The sequence below is a fragment of the Crassostrea angulata genome, chromosome 5 (genome assembly GCF_025612915.1).
Source record: "Crassostrea angulata isolate pt1a10 chromosome 5, ASM2561291v2, whole genome shotgun sequence".
In the NCBI taxonomy this organism is placed as follows: Eukaryota; Metazoa; Mollusca; class Bivalvia; order Ostreida; family Ostreidae; genus Magallana; species Magallana angulata.
Genome location: NC_069115.1, coordinates 41,950,191 through 41,967,765, shown reverse-complemented (window position 1 = coordinate 41,967,765; position 17,575 = coordinate 41,950,191). Strand labels below are relative to the sequence as shown.

At 31.6% G+C, this 17,575-nt stretch overlaps 2 protein-coding genes across 2 annotated transcripts; both read right to left on the bottom strand.

The window, feature by feature from the left end:
- Window positions 1–3,806: 3,806 nt before the first annotated feature.
- LOC128182845 (uncharacterized) lies at window positions 3,807–11,108 on the bottom strand. Its single transcript, XM_052851602.1, has 4 exons — window positions 11,019–11,108; window positions 10,691–10,749; window positions 9,356–9,508; window positions 3,807–4,304 (listed from the first exon to the last, which is right to left on the bottom strand). The coding sequence occupies exons 1-4, from the start codon at window positions 11,105–11,107 to the stop codon at window positions 4,012–4,014; spliced, it is 594 nt and encodes a 197-aa protein (XP_052707562.1). The 5' UTR covers window position 11,108; the 3' UTR covers window positions 3,807–4,011.
- A 3,221-nt stretch (window positions 11,109–14,329) lies between these two features.
- On the bottom strand, window positions 14,330–16,810 carry LOC128182844 (uncharacterized). The gene is made up of 4 exons (XM_052851599.1): window positions 16,737–16,810; window positions 16,188–16,249; window positions 14,852–15,010; window positions 14,330–14,442 (listed from the first exon to the last, which is right to left on the bottom strand). The coding sequence occupies exons 1-4, from the start codon at window positions 16,808–16,810 to the stop codon at window positions 14,336–14,338; spliced, it is 402 nt and encodes a 133-aa protein (XP_052707559.1). The 3' UTR covers window positions 14,330–14,335.
- Window positions 16,811–17,575: the final 765 nt, after the last annotated feature.

Here is a 17,575-nt window from a genome sequence, read left to right as displayed (position 1 = left end):
ACTGTACGACAGATACATGTATGTAACTGAAGAACAAATAAAGACGTCAACTGAATTGGCAAGAAATAAATGCATGAATTATTTACATTTAGATGTCACATTTAATGTCCAAATTGTTTCCCATAGTTTTCACCTGTGCATATATTTTAATCCATATCAGGTGTCTATAAATCTTATTTCTGAATCAGTACCTTTACACTCACCCAACTAGAAATGTTTTTAAATACCCGTGATGGTTTTGTAGGTTTGGGCGTAGCAGGCACCTAATAAGGACATGCTTTCTTGTGCTAGAGTTTGTTCATCTTAAAGTAACAGGCGTAGCATCGTTTTTGAAAGTCTGGGGCAAGACTCATATATTCTACTTTATCAAGATAGTAGACTCGAATTTTGGGCTTTAATACCGAGAAATCGGAAAGAGTACTGTCTTTTGTTTTCTATATTTTAAACATTATTGGTACTTGAAGATTACCAATTTGTTTTGTTTTTTCTCATTCAAGCTTTGCTAATCAATAATCAATAAGAATTCCTTTAAAAATCTGGAAATCATGTGGATTTTTCGGATTTTACAATAGCTCGGTGCATTTAATATAAAAAAAAATCCCGAAAATAAATTCGAAGCGAGTAAAAAAAAAGTTTGTGAAAAAGTGTTGAATTCTTAAAAAATATGAATTAAAGTTTTAAATGAAAGGTATTCACAGCCTCAAATCGGTTTGTTATGAATAATTTGACTGTTATTTTCAATGCAGCTTTATTATTTTTTTCCAAAATCGTTTCAGAGCGATTTTTCAATTTTCAGCTACATTACGGGTACAGGTATATGGGAGATATTTTAAATGTGGCGAAGGCCTGTCCCGAGGAACTGTAAAATTATTCTAACTAGGCAGAGTGTAGTGTAACTAAAAACGTTTTCGTTGGCTTAAACCTTGGTTATGTAAATGTCAGCAATACGGTGTATCGATGTATCTATTTCTTAAATGTCCAATATCATACGCAATGTCAACCCGTACACGCACGGGTCAAAGTCTTACAAAAAAATCTTGACAAGCAAACAAAAAAGCAACAACAAAAACCCTCCAAATTCTTCAAAATCCTAATCTGTGGCGTCGTCTATCTATAATTTTAATTTCACACTTCATTTCCTTATTTTCATTCCAATTTTTTACATGCTCCCAAAAAAGTAGAGGGGGGGGGGGGAACTCCAATTTTTTATATGTAAATTTAAGAAAATTTGTTGCTGCAAGAAAAGTGGGGAGGGGGGAGGCCCCCTTGCCCCCCCCCCATGCCACGTGCCTGAGTTAAGTATTTGATATGAGCAAAACCTAACAGGTTCTTCTCCCTTCTGAGGTAAGATAGATTATTGTTAATTTTCAATTGCAATGACAGTCAAGTTCTCTTTTGTGTTTTGTTGACTTGTTTCCTAAAGATGTCGTAAAATTAACATATTTTTTGGAAACATGAAAATTGGCAATGCTCATAGTGTAGACAAGGTAATCGTAGAGTAAAAAAGCTATGAAAGCATTGTAAAAAGTGTGTCAGTAATAATGTGAATTTGGTGTATATGTAATTAGCTTTTTGGGTAATATGTATAGTATGTGTAAAAGGATAAGTACTGTATACATGCAAAACTAAAACTATATAAGTAAAAAAAAAACGAGTAAAAATATGCATGTATAATTTAGTAAATACATGTAAAGTACATGTAAAGTAATGCATTGCAATCCCAATGTTTGATATATACCGTTATGATATGTATACTATTTAAGAGATCCCAGTTTGCAGTATCCCAGTATTACCTAAACAAAGAACTAGTATTCTGGGAATCCATTTTTTCAAGAACAATTGAAACATCCTAATCTTAAATATTCATTCAACTATCCAACAGTACACCAACTTTGGCCTGTCATACTTGGACGGATGGTTGGGGAGCCCAACGAGGCCACCGTTTCGGACAAGCCAATTAGTGACCATTAACATTTTCTTTTATTGTAAAACTGAAAAAAAAAAACTAAACGAATCTACTGTATTAAAATGTAGTTAACATTTAGAGAGGAAATTTGAGTTCCCTTTGAAGAATTGTTCTCTCCAGAGAATAGAAACAGCATTTTAAATAATAACACCTAACAGAAACAAAATATTTATTGCAATTAATAGTGCATGTTGAAATTAAAATAAAAAAAAAACCACAGAAAATAAAGAGCAATTTTAAATAGTTTTAGCTTGACTTGTTTTTCGTGTGGACACATATTACAAGTAACAGTTTTAAACTTTTTAACCAAAATACACCCGTAGGCACGCGTCGGAGAAAAAATTGTATGATCGATGGTTTCAAATTTTTTGCAATTGATTTGGTCATTAAATGTTTCAGGACGTAAACGATAAACTCGAACTAAACAAAGAATTACTAGCCAACATGTGATTTGTTCAATGGTGCTTTAATTGTGACTTCTCATTTATAAAGACTTAATGTAATTATCGACCAGTCATTGATGTTACAGTTGTTCTTCAGGAAACAAAGCAGAAAGTGGTCTGTACAGTGGAATCTTGCAACATAAAAAACGTTATTGAAAATATTTTTAATCAGAAATACAGGCATACCACATGGTTTACAGTAGCGATCTATGTATATGTAATATTGTATAGAACAGAAGGATTGAAAGTGCTGGTAAACACTGTATCACAACACTTTTTGTTTTAGACATATTATGTTGGTGTTACACATTTTGGACAAGTAGATTCTACTTTTTTTTTTTAATTTTGCCTACTTGTGGGGATAACAAGCAAGAGCAATCAGAACATCTATAAATAGATTAACGATAACTTGTTTAACAATCTAAATTTACATTGTGTAAATCACAATATTACATCAAGCTAATAAATATACGAAACCTTGAGCGGATCTAGAAGGCATTACAAAATTATCTGAAATACGCCTTGCACCCATCTGGCAAACATAGATAACCCTCAACGCCTCTCCTAGGAAAAATGTTATGGATCCGCACATGAATATCCTATTATTCTTTGCGAATGCGCAGTCGGATGGACTGATCTCATTTTGATTGTAAATAGATAGTTCCAAAAAATCGGATCTGGTAGTGATAACCGCGATCTAGCAAGCTTCCTTTGCAGGAAAGCACCGTATAGATCCAATTTTGCTTATCTGGAAATGATATGATTAGGCGTGGCGATGGGGTATGTATGTTTCTTTATAGGAAGGTATTGATCAAAAATAATATATTCACACAAGGTACGTGTAGTAAGGTAAGGTAATGTAAGTTTGGTCTTTTATAGTTGACAAATTTTAGTTTGATGCAATTTCTTAAAATAAAAAAAAAATGCAAGTCAGAATTCTTAGCCTAATTATATTGTAATACCAGTTAACTGAGTCAATAAATCGATTTAAAATTTAATACGTGTCTATTGCATTATTTTTTTTCCTATCTAACATACTTTGATATCTCTACCAAAGCACTTGTTCAATACAAATTATAACAGCAAAACGTGAAATATCAATTTGAAATCATATGCAAGAAGTTTACTACAAAGTCTTTTTATATTACATTGTATTGGAGAGTTGATCATGAGAAAAAGTATTAAACTATAAGCTAAATGAAAAAAAGTAGAGATACCTAATAAAACACAAGTAATATCTATAAAATTTGGCATTTAACAAAAGATATACATATTCCTTGGAGTATGCAAATACAATTACAAAATCATAAATCGAACGAAACGTGAATTATCAATTGAAATCATATGCAAAAATGTTACTAAAACTTTTTTTTTTATATTATACTGAACTCGAGAGCTGATCATGAGGAAAAGCATTGAACTAAATGAAAAATAAGAAATAGTGCAGATACAAAATATAACACCTGTTATATCTTATAGAAAAACATACATTAGATAGTCTACAATGTATTTCACATTGGTTTCGAAACACGATCATCATTTTTTACTCATTCAAAAAGTAAAAATTTGGCATTTAAAAAAAGATATACATATTCCTTGGAGTTACATGTTTTCATATCGACGTGAGTCTGCTAGCATGTAGATACTGTTGTCAGTAGATATATCTACATCGCAAATATCAATGCGTTGTTCAGTTGGTCTCCAAAGAGTGCTAGTGATGTGTTCTGAGATGACAGATCCAACGTAATGGGCGTTTAGTTTTATTTGTCTTGAGTGGAATCGTCTGTTTACTAATTCAATGATAAGAAGAGTTGCAATGACCAGTACAGCTGAAACCCCGACGACAATTCCGATAACCATTGGGAGATTTGAATCACCTGGCAATTTCTGATATTCTAAGAAGAGACAAAGAGATTAAGATATGCAAAGGGTAAAAAAATATTATCTTCATTCCCTAGTCTACTAAGCAACACCATCTCATTTTCTTTGGGGAGAGCATTTCATATTTGAAATATATATTGACAGTGTTCGAAGTGATATTTTGGATATGAAGGATGGGAATGTTAGGTCAAATTTTAATATAATCACAAGATCATTTCATGAAATGCTTAAGCCAACAAAACAAAAAATACATCAACCGGCTTTGATGCAGAAATTGTTTTAAAAGTGTAAAGGAGGTTGTTGGTCAAGTTTTACTATGAGAAAATGAGCTTTTCTCATCATTATTGACTTCATCTTAGAATTATGAGATAATGTCGTAATTAATATTCTCTTTTGAAAACATAATAAAAATGCATAACATGGTTCCTCATACACGCCGTTGTTCAAGATGGTATTTATATAATGAAAGAATTAAGTGTACCTTTTTCTTTGTCTAAGTTTACGTTCTGATCATATCTGAATGGATTTGGGGTAACAAGTTATTAATGTGATAAAGTGGATTAGTTTTGATTCGTGATTCCGAAAAATGGAGTAGATATACATGTATATCAGTCTGGATACTATTCACAGTCAAGTTTTAAATATTTTTTCCTGTATCATGCTAGTGCCTCTCTAATTCCCAAGGTGTTAAACATTGAATATGTTTGTTTATGTGCAAAGGTGATGCTGATTTTCTTGTTTTCATTTTACTTGTAGCCGTCCAATAAGTAAGCAGTTTTTACCTGTCTCTGTCCTTTATCTTTAAGAATGGATATTTTTTAATCCATTGTTTTGAAGAATAGAAGGCTACAGTTAACCTTTTGGATTGTTTTTAATTCTAAGAGTATTTTATCTTGAATAAAGGCCAAACACAAAATCCGTTGACAGCATATATTTGTTTACAAACATTTTAGATAAGAATAACTGCATATCTGCAAGGCATACTTAATTATATCGGGTTGTAATAAAAAAAACAAATATTTGTATTGCTTGGTTTATTAAAATTATGTGGTTTTTATTCCAACTTTAGATCACATATTTGTCAATTTTTTACACTGTAGCAAAAGTGAAACAATTATCTAAAAACGTCTTTGTTATTTAAAAGCAACGCAGCTTCGTGATGAAAAACGTTGAAGGCAAGTAAAAAAGACTGTATTGTAGATGTCTTGTTTGTTTTCTTTTTTATTCTAACACAGGGCAAAATACAATCTTTAAGCAAGTCCGTAAAGATGACTTAAAGGTGGCGTAAAGGTGGCTTAAAGAATATACAATCTATAAGCCACCTTTAAGTCACCTTCAAGATGAGCTTTTAGATCCTTTATGTCCAAACTTTCACCTTTAAGTCATCTTTCAGTGGCATTTATACTCCCATTAAACTGTCTTTACACCTTCTTTAAGTTCCCTTTAACTCAAGTTGATCAAACAGAACATATTCATCTTAAATATATAAATTGAATGCAAAAGCTCTTTTATAGGGACGGGAAGGGGTATTCCGAGTGATGACATAATTTTCAAGGAAGGGGGGGGGGGCTGGTGTTCCAGGCGGTTTTAATTGTCGCTCAGTTGAACATCGCATGAAGATTGCTATCATCAACACCGCTCAAATGGACACAGATTGCAATTATAGAATTCTTTATTTTTTTTTTTTTCAAAATTATTGTAGGGGTGAGCGCAGTCTCTGTATCTAAATCTGCGCATGAAATTATATATTAGGTATGTTTGTTTCCTATTATTAATTAACCGGTGAAAGCTCTTATTCTAGATCTGCTAGATCCATGTTAAAGATGAAAAGACTCTCAACTGCCTTTGTTATATCGGGCAGTATATTACTGTTTTGTTTGTCTAGACACAGTTTTCTTCGTTTTTGTAAATCTAATTAGAATCTATTGTTTGTCCACTTAGGAAAACATCTGAAACTAACACAGAATTTACACGATATACACAACAGGTTTGTCGTGTGCCGAGGTGCACGTCAAGGTTTCTATAGGCGTTGAAATCTTAGTATGTACTTGTATACGATAAGTCCAGTAAATGAAAGTTTATTTACAATTGTAATTCATTCTCAAAGTATTATTTCCTAATTCTGGGTTTTAAAAATGTTACGTCTAAAAATTAAAGATACAAGTAAGTAAGAGTGAAATCTAGAGGCTAATTAATTACTGTATTGGTGATCATAAATTGGGGTTAATTATTTAAAAATATGTATAAGGGTACATATGTCACATATATACCCGGCCGGGTACATCATACACTTGCATGTACATGTAAATGTATACATCATTTGCAAATTATTAGTAATTCAGTAATTCACATTCAGTAAATACGCCACCGGTTATTGGTAATATTGTTTGTTATAGAATTTATAGTTTAAAAATCATGTATACAATTAAATATTTAAACATATATCATTTAATCTGTTATTCTAGATCTGTTGTAAATGTATAACAATCAATATTATTAAAATTGCACATGCTGGAACGGCGCCGTGATCATGAAAACTGGGAATTTGCGTAGAACTAATACTATAAGAGGTTCAATGCATTTAAAAAAAATAGTTTCATTTGGTGAACGTATATCAACTTGGTAAAAATTTATTAACTAAGTACTAGTAAGCCTAACAGTTTCCATTCAGGTATAATCTATTTTTTTCACTAAAGACCAAGTACTGTATTTCATTCTACATGCATGCATGTAATTTATAAAGGAATTTTAAGTTTACTTAAAATGCTTTATATATATATTGATTTTACAATTTTTCGCACTACGAGTTATCGCATTTTTAAATGTGTATTATCAAGAAGAAGAGAATGCTCTTTTTGGTCACGTAATGTTGGTGTCATCATTTGACCAATGAAATTAAACGCGGGAATTCTAGCGACTCTCTTTGTTTAAAAAGACGCGCTAATTCACTTTCTTTCAGGACGCCGCACGGGTAATACCTTTGAATAGGGATTCTGTTCCTTCGGACCACTTCATAAAAAAACCACCACCCCCCCCTCCACCTTTCCAGTGTTAAATATTTTATATTATTTTTTTTTATTTTTCATTTTTTTTTTCACCTTTTCTTTTTTCATGCATGTATTTTTTTTTTTAAAGATAATGATGTACCCGGCCGGGTATGTGACATATGAAACCTTATTCATATTTGTATATTATTATTAATCACTATTCGGAAATTAATTATAGTTACATCATATTAAGATCAAATGCATGACTGTGACATAATTCAATTAAAATTCAATTGTACATCTGTTGTAGTGTTACGTAATATAATTTTATATAATTTTACGCAATGTGTTACAATGTTATGTAACAATTAAAGTCATGCAGGTGGCAAAGAGCAACGTATACCAGGTCTTGTTTTGTTTATATACATTGTATTATGTATCGAAAGATGGAGGTGATGGCCATACGTAAAGTAAACTACATAAGTTAAAGCCCTTTCATACGGAAATCAATTATTGATAAATTAGATATAATTGATTGTTACAAACTGAATGGAAGTCAAAATATTTTCAAGTAAAAAATACACACTCATTACATTGATCCAATAGCCACCAATTTATAGGATATAAAAACCACCTATTATATATTAGTTGCCATGGCGCAGAGGGAGTGAGGTGATGCCAGTAAACGAAGGGTCCCGGATGTAATCCTCATCTTTGGCGTTTTTAATTTTTTTTTCATTCTTTTTTCTAGAGCAAAAACCGTTTTGAATACCTTTTCTGTCATAAAGTTAATACATTTTGCTGGTAAATTAAGCACAATATTCAATTAAAAGACTTTTAATGACTTGGCGTAGGATGGCATAAAGGTGGCTTAAAGGTGGCTTTAAAAAGTTTGGACATTAAGGACCTATAAGTTGTCCTTAAAGATGGCTTAAAGGTGCCTTAAAGATAGTCTTTAAGCTGCCTTTAAGCACATTTAAACCATCTTTACGCTTTCTTTAAGCTCCCTTTAAGCCACCTTTAAACACCACATAAAGCTTAAAGGTGGCTTAAAAATCGTCTTTAAGCTTCCATCAAGCACCTTTGAGCCATCTTTAAGGAGAATTTAAAGATAGTCATTCATCCTGTGTAATATAAAATTGCTCATTGTTTGCCTTGTGGAGATATAAAGTATATTTTTGTGTCTTAATAAATAATAATTTCCCAAATGTTTTATTTATAGTCTGCCTCAAGATAATTATGTCGCATATCTATAATAAGACGATTAAAAAAAAATACCTGTGAGAAAAAAGCAATTGAAAACGGACTTTTATCTTCATTAACACTTTATAGTTTTTTACTCACTAAATATCACAGGAACGAAAACTGATTATCTACAGTACCGATCAGACTCAACCTAACAGAAAGTAAACACCAACTTAACCCTGGGATTACTTTCTGGGTTTAGTAGAGTGGACCCAGTGTAAACCACAAGTAAACCCAGAGTGGACACAAAGAGTACACCCCGATCAGAAGTATACCCTGAAAGCAGACGCTACATGTGTATTCGGAATATACAAGGTGCAGGAATCATAGGCAGTAGGATGATAAGATAAAGACGGGTCTGCTTCACACTTCAGTGCATATAGTTGACTCCAAAAGCAATTCTCGAGAAAACCCGAAGTAAACCCCGAGTGGACCCAAATTTACAAATAGTAAACCCAGAGTAAACCACAAAGAAAGAAAGTAAACCCGGGGTTTAGTTGGGGTATACTCTTATGTTAGGTTGGGTCTGATCGGTACTGTATATTATGAAGGGGAATGCATATACATGTATCTCTTCTCTATTTGGAAGTCACTAGGAATACCGTGCTTTATTTTTTAAACGTTTTCGTCCGGATACTTGTATCTCTTTTGGAATGGAAAATCCCCGTGGATTTTTTTTATATTTGCATCCGTATATTGAATCATGACAAGCTAGAGGAAGCGTTTCAAAAGGGAAATATGTACTTAAAATAAACAAAATGTTGAACAATTTAAGAAAATGTGCGGAATAAATACCTTGGAACATACTATAGTACGCTATAGCTCATATGTACCTCTTTCAATTGTCCCGTCCTGCGTCAGACACCCAAAGGTTGAATTACATATTTCCCGGTTACAATGTGAACAATCCTGTTGACAATCTTTCCCATAGTTTGGATACCTGCATTGTCTTGAACAGTTTATTCCATAGAAGCCATCCGGACAATCTATAAAATATTTAAAAAGGACAAACTGATGATCAGTTTTAAAAATACTTTATAATAAGTCAACAACTTAAAGGTTCCGCTAAATATAAAGGATAAAGAACGAGATGAATTTGTTTTGAGAGAACCACTTTATCCTTTACAAATGAGTTGGTGTTAAGGATAAATATAGAAGAGACCTTTTATTTTGATCCATGTCCGAAAACAATTTTTAGGTTTAGAATGAATGACTAAGGGGAGACGACATGCGATCCTTAACCGAGGTCTTTTAAAATCTGCAATAATCATTACATCCAATTTATCAGCTTCTTTCCGTGTTTCTGTGCATCATTTACAAAAAGAGCACTATTTGAATGAAGCAAAAACCAGCGACGGACAAGGGACAAGGGGGTAAAATATGTTTTACGCAAGAATATTCGAGACTGGTTTATTAGTGTAAAACGTGTTTTAAAGTCATCAAACGATCTCACCAAAGAATGAAACGTAGAAATTACAAACAGTGTTCTAAATCAAAAGTCCAAAGGAAAAATAAAGATCAGGAGCAGAGTATAAGCAGAATATAACTAACGTTAAAAATTGTAGAAATAAATTAAGCGATAGCAAAAAAAAATGATATCAGACAGGTAGATTTTGAGTTACAGATTTATTTATGGTAACGTCTTCAGTGTAAAATAAGAAAACTATACTTTAAGAAATGGATTCGCACAAAGATTTGCATTATAGTTTACATTGAACCGATGAAAGATAAAAACAGAAAACTTTCTAGAAAAGTTACAGTTCAAGACAAGCGGACGGATAAAACAAAATAGCAAACCGGAAAACAGATTTTTAAAAAACAATACACATATTGATATTGCTAACTAAAATAAATATAACAATTCTCTCATTTGATACAAGCCCTTCTATTCATTTCAGAAAATTGCCACATTAATACATAAGGACCAAACAATGTGATAATCTCTAATTGAAAAAATATATTATTAATTTTTTTTTAAAGTGTATACATCAACTTTTAAAAGTTCAAATTTTGAGGCAGTCGACAATATTTTTGTGTCGTACTATGATAAGTAACACAAAATAGTTTTAACATTACCATATATTTTTGTTAATGTATCTCTGTATAACGAACATTTAAAACGTAACAATACGATAACAAAGCATTACAAAGAATATACATTTACTGACCAATGCACTTGTCCACCTTGCTCCATTGGCAATCCTCAAGACAGTTTTCTTTTGATTTCCTTTTTGACAATAAAATTAATTGTTTTATATAAATAAAAAAGAACAATCATTGTTTTAAGAAATAAACAGTGTTAACAGTGTATGTAAAATTGATAATACTAGTACTAGCAATAAATTCTAAGAGGGAATAGTTTATTAAAGAAAAGAAGTGCAAAAGCATCTTCTTCGAACCAATCATTGGACACAAAACTTATATATGTGTCATAAATGAATATACAAAGATTAGTTTTTTCCATACGTTTAGGTTTTTCATTTCTAAGAATTTTACCTTTCACAGTTTAAAGACGCACATAACATGGTGCAGCAAAATGTAGTGACTGCGACATACGTCTGGTATTTTGTCCCCTTGTACTGCATGGTTAATACCTTCTGATGTTTCAGAATGTGATTCACATTTCCTTTTTTTTTTGGATTAACTAGGGCATGTTTCAATTTTAGTTTGAAACAAGGAAAAAGAGTTTAACAGTAAAATGATAGAATTACCACAGCTCTCCATTATTAAATGACAGGAACATCGTTCTTGGATGTTATCAGAATATTCTAATGCTAATTTCATCGACTAGAAAAGAACAAGTTGTCATTTAACAATTTTACCGTTTTACTCGGTTAAAAAATACAGTCGGATTTGGTTATATATCTTTCTAGCTTAGCTTCTCAAAGTGACAGACCTAAATAAGCGCAATGGATCTGAGAGTGGCATAGACCATCTGTACTGTGTTGTGACTTTATTGTTGCGCTTTTTTAGAGTTCATCGTATCTCGGGGAACCTTGAATTTAAAGCCTTTATATCAAATTATGATTCTGGTAATAAGCGTTTTAACATTCTTATTGTTCGGATTACAGTCATTATGATTCTCAGATACATAATTAAATGCGTGATGGAAATCAAGCACGTGATATCTACTGAACAACTTTATACATTTATTGTGTAATGATGAGGCTATTATGAAGATTTATTCCCCCAAGAAAAATCATATTTCCCGAGGGCTCTGCCCGAGGGAAATATGATTTTTCTGGGAGTAAAAACTTTCATATTTCCCAAACATTCATGCAATAAAAGTTTTATTATACCTTACAACAAATGATTATACAAAAGAGTCAATCTGTATTAATAGAGAGGTTTAGCAAACAAACGTGTACGCGTACATGTACGTGTAGAAAGTAAAATATGTGCATTACGTCATCAGTTTGTGAAATGACGAATTTCTACACGTATGTATCCGAATGAACATACGTGTAAATTGCAAACTACCAATAAAGTCAAGCTTATGGCCTCTGTTTCCCTGTTGGCTATTTTTTTTTAACAAATATGTTTATTAGTCTTAAGCCTTAATATTTAATGCGAATACTGATATCACCAAACATAATTTTTTTTATTGTCATTGGAGTTTTAATACACGTATCTCTTTCTCCAAAACATGCAATGACTCTGTTATTTTATTCATCTGTAAGTACGTGTAGTTCTAACTTGTAACCTACACGTGCAAGTAAGCGTACCCGTTGGTCTCCTAAACCTCTCAAATTTTTCGACTTGCCGAAATTAATAACGTCGTGATTTTTGGGTTTTTTTTCAGATTGTTTCTCTTTGTGTTCATAAATTTGAATCAAATATAGTAAAATTGATTTTTGCAGCATAAAGAGAACATTTTTGATTTTATCATTTTTGTCAACATGGTATGCTCAAATTGGCTTTTTCATACCTTTTAGATAAGAAAATCCCGAGAAGAAGTGAGACACGACGTTTTTTTCGCCCAGTCACATGACTTTCTAGACCAATCAGATGACGCGTTTTATAGAATAATCATATTGAGGTGTAAGAATATTGAATGTCCTCTTTTATTTCCATGATTTACTTGTAGTCTGATAAATTCCTGAATATGTAACATAACCAATGATAGTGTTTAGTAAATTGAAAAATATACGATTAATTGGAATTTACAAAGTTTGTTGTTATAATCGTATAGTAACATACCAGGTCAACGACGTCACCTAATCACTTAAGAAATATAATCGCACAGTTCACATGTACATACGTTCGGCAAACACTGATGCTTAAGTCATCAGTGGAGTTTCATCTTCTCCAGTCACAGTTTGAAGTCTAATTAGCTTTCCCTCATTTGCTTTAAAAAAGAAGAATATTTTGATGGACTGAATTTTTTAAAAATGCTGTAGTCGTTCTCACTAAATACTATTCAATACGAACCGTTATAACTATAAAGGATACCTCAATGTTTGTCTAGACATTTTAAGAGGTGAAATAAATTGTGATCAGTTAACAGGACATTTTACAACCTTACATTTTGTATTTCAAATACATATAATCTTGTATTGAACAGAAAGATTTTAATAAAAGTGCTGGTTAATACTGCATCAAATCGGACTTGTGGGGCAAAGGCAAAGGCATTTCAGGACTTATATGTACTACAGTAACAATCACTTTTTTACATGTTCCAGTCTAACGTCACATAATTTTTATTCAATAATAACAATAACATATACGGATCTGAAGGAAGGGGTCCGGAACCCCAACAACCCTCCCCTACTGCAAAATTCAAATTGCTTGAATTCACATAATATAACAAACTCAGGCATCACGGATAATCCTTAACCCCCGTCCTTCCCCCCTCCCAAAAAATCTAGATCCAAGCATTGTTCCCCCATTACTCTTTCTGATTGAACTACTTTTTCTTTGACTTAAAACAAATATCCCTAATTTAACAAAACAAAACAATGTATCAAAAGTGCCCTTAGGTAATATTTTATCGCTTGTGTATGTAGCAATAGTTGATTTTTAAAGGATATTCAAAATACCAATGCATCTTCAAATTGTTTAACAGTGTTCTTATGATACACATGATTCCCTTTTTTAGCTGTTATTTTGAAGACGCTTTTGATGCAGCCTTGTAAAGATGATTGATTTATTCTTAACTTGGTTAAGTTTTAGAACGTTCGATGTCACCTTAAAAAAAACAATTTCGCTAATGAACGTTTCAAGTCAAAAGAAATATTTATTTTAATTAAAGAATAGTCTAAGTTTGTTTAAGTTAACATTGATGTCTTTCAACAGGCAAAAATAAACATTTTCTTTTCAGTCAGTTACTATAAAGTTTGTTGACAAGGGTTTTCCACATTTAACAATGTTGCAGGAACTGAAATATATTTACTCGTTTAACAAAGAACATGAAATTCAGGAGAGACATAGTACTCTTTAGAAAAGTCGGAATAAGTGTCTTATTTAAGAATGTTATCTAATTCTAATGTTTGTTGTAGATTTACCTATTCAATATTTAACTTCATAAAATAATTTGTATATTTCAAATTCTGCAATAGCAAAACCGAATCATTACACTGATGGATAGAGTACACATAGGTGTACTAACATCACATTAAAATTTTGTAAATTAAAACGTATACATATAAAGAATAGTAAACAAGCAACTTTATCACATTTTTATTACTTTTTACAATTAAAGTTAAGTTTTCAAAATGAATGTTTTCCCAATTATACATGTATTTAACCTTCTTGATACAACTTATTTCAATCAAACTCTTATTTGAAAAAGAACATGTAAGATAAACACTCGATTACTTTTTTAACCTTCTTCCAAGGAATATGAAAGTCATGGAAACAAATGTGACAAAAAACCCAGACGTTATTAATCCAATAATGACAAAATCAAGGCCGAAGGAGCCTGAAAAGAAACAAAAAATCGGTCAGTTAATGTAGCTCACTACTCTAAGGCTTTTACTTTCAATGAACCTACGTCATAAAATAGCGATTTAGATGTTTTGTTAATCTGCCTGAATGTATCGATTTGGTTAATTATTGCTTAAGTATCGGACTTGTGAACTGCAGATCACGATTTCCACTCAGTATTTGTTTATATTTACTTTTATTCATATTTCATTTTTTAACTCTTGTAAATCTAACGTACATATTTTTAGCCTCTTTGACCTGTTTACTCCTTCTACATCGGGTACTTTATAATTGAGTGATTTTCTGTTTGTTGGGAAACTATTTCAAGGTAAGGACGACCATCATTAAGGAATCATGAATAAGTCATATATCAATACATTGTTTTCGATATAGATTAAATGTACCCTGATGAAATGGTGCATCAGTACTAGTTGTCAAACAGCCGAATGTTGCACTGCACTGAAGACGTTCACAGTGTGAACAATCCTGTTGACAGTTTGTTCCATAATTTGGATACCTGCATGGTCTTGAACAATTAGTTCCATAAAAACCAGTCAGACAGTCTATCATTAAATAAAAAGGTATGTAATCATTAGGATCAATAAGAACGACATATGTAAATAAAAAATATATTGAGATGCAAAACAAGATATTTTATATATATTGTTGATTTTCCTTTAGAATATGTACCCTTATTGCTTTTTATTTTTGGTTGTAATTGATCAAATAAACAACTGTTTTATTCGAGGAATAGGGAATCATTTAGTATTATGAGGGATCAAGCATGGTCGGGAGCGATCGAAGGGCTTAATGATAGATTTGAACATGCTCAACCGTAGTTGATCAATTAATAATATTTTTTAAATGATTCCTTATTACTTATATCGATATACTTTTCAACAAATAATCCAATAAAATATGAAATTGTTGATATTTGTACGTTATTGGGAGTTGATTTTATTCAACTCTTCTATGCAGTTACTCTGGCAAACCGAAAGTGAAACAGTGTTTGGACCTCAGCACAAATCATTGCTGCTGACAAAACTAAGTTCTTGAAAATAAACGATCAATTCGATGTAATGTATGCTAAAGCATTGTTTTTCAAGAAAACTTATTTATAAATACCTTGAAAATAGTCAGATTTTAAATGGTACAAACAATTTAAATATTTTTTGTAGTCGTATGTATTCCTACGCCAGAGTTCAAGATAGTCTCGTTCAACTCGACGCTCGGCTGTCTCCGTAAATCCTTGTCGGACATTTACGGTGTCAGCCGAGCGTTTGGTTGAACGAGATAAGAGTTCAATATTGCTTGCATCCATACATTTTTCGAGAAATATTTCTATTACTGATACATAGCTTGATTGAATTCATCTTATCTTTAAATGTTAATTAACATGATTCATATGGGGGGTTTTCGACATTCTTGTCGAAAAAGTCCAAAAATTCATATTATAAAAATGTGCGTAATTCAAATTAGAAACGTGTCATGCAAAATAACATATCATTGATTTTAAAACAAGTAAACATTGACAAAATCAACTCCCGTCAGTTCTTCAGTACTTTGATTTTTTATTTGTATAGCTATACAAACCCTGCCATCATCATTTTCGATATTGATGAAAGGTATTGAACTATGTGTCAGAAACCTTATTCGTATTGTTATCACAGAAAAAGATCTATACACTGGAATATGTTAATAAACTACCTATTGATAGGCTATATATTATGTTAAACTGACCATGACATTGGTTAAGTTCCTTACTCCATTGGCAATCTTCTCGGCAATGAAATTCAGAAAACCTAGTCAAGAATAAAAACAGATACTGTGGAATCATTTTTATTCGTTGGGATCAATGTTCATGAGTAGCCAAAATTTTCCTGGTTTGAGGGGATGTAATTTCCTTGGTAGTGTAATCGAGACAGGCGATTATGTATAAGTTTGGGAGAATGTAAATTCGTGGGTATTGGTTTCCCACGAACGCCTTGAACATTTGTCCCTCACGAACAATGATGATTTCACTGTAATTAACTTGATACTTTGCAGAGAAATGTATATTCATTTGATGATTATTTATATATATATATATATATATATATATATATATATATATATATATATATATATATATATATATATATATATATATATATATATATATATATATCTCCAAGAAATTGACTATGTTTATTGATCGTGCCTCATTTACATGTCCAGATGCAGATACTATTTCTTTTTCTACATATACATTTTTTCCTAAATATATCATTACAAACTTGTTATTCTTACCTTTCGCAATTTGAAGATGCGTGCAAAGTTGAAATACACAACAGCAAGACTACAACATAATTCTGGAGTCTCATTCTGCTAAATTATATATTTGATCGTTTATGGTCTTGAAACAGCTTTTTTCCGGTTTCTAATTATGAAAACTGGTTTTTTCTCATAGACTTTATCGTTCTCTGATTATATTTAAAGCTGGAAGATTTATACGAAACGGAAATTAAAATCAACTGTGTTCTAAATGCAGCTGATATATCGAACAAATCGATGTAATTCGTTAGTGAATTATATACATGCGGACGGAAAAAGTGGCAAACAGTGTCATGTTTTAATTTTTCATTGAACATCACTGCTAGATGTACAATCGCAGTTAAAACACTATACACGGTATTTTCAATGCATCAACAGTCATGTTTAATCATGAGTTTTTTTTAAAAATCATGCACTTATCAATTTCGTTAAAATGGGACTCAATAACGTATATTACATATAGCTTTTTAAAAAAGACACCAAATAACGCGTCAAAGAATAAAATCATTTTTTCACGAAATCGTAATATTAGGAGAAGTTTGATTGTCTGGGGTTTTTTTTATCTTACATAGTTGGAGTCCAAGATGTTGACTTGTGTCCACTTTTAGTCTACTAAAGAATTATTCCTTAGAGATAAATGAAAACTAATCACAAGACAAACGGTGACGTCATGGTTGCAAATCTATATAACCCTCAAACTATATATTTTATAAATATTTTGACGAAATTGTTAATGTCTTCATCAAAATGGTAGTTTGAAATCATGAAATTTGACTTCTAATAGTTAATTTTGATCGGGCACAGCAATTTTATCC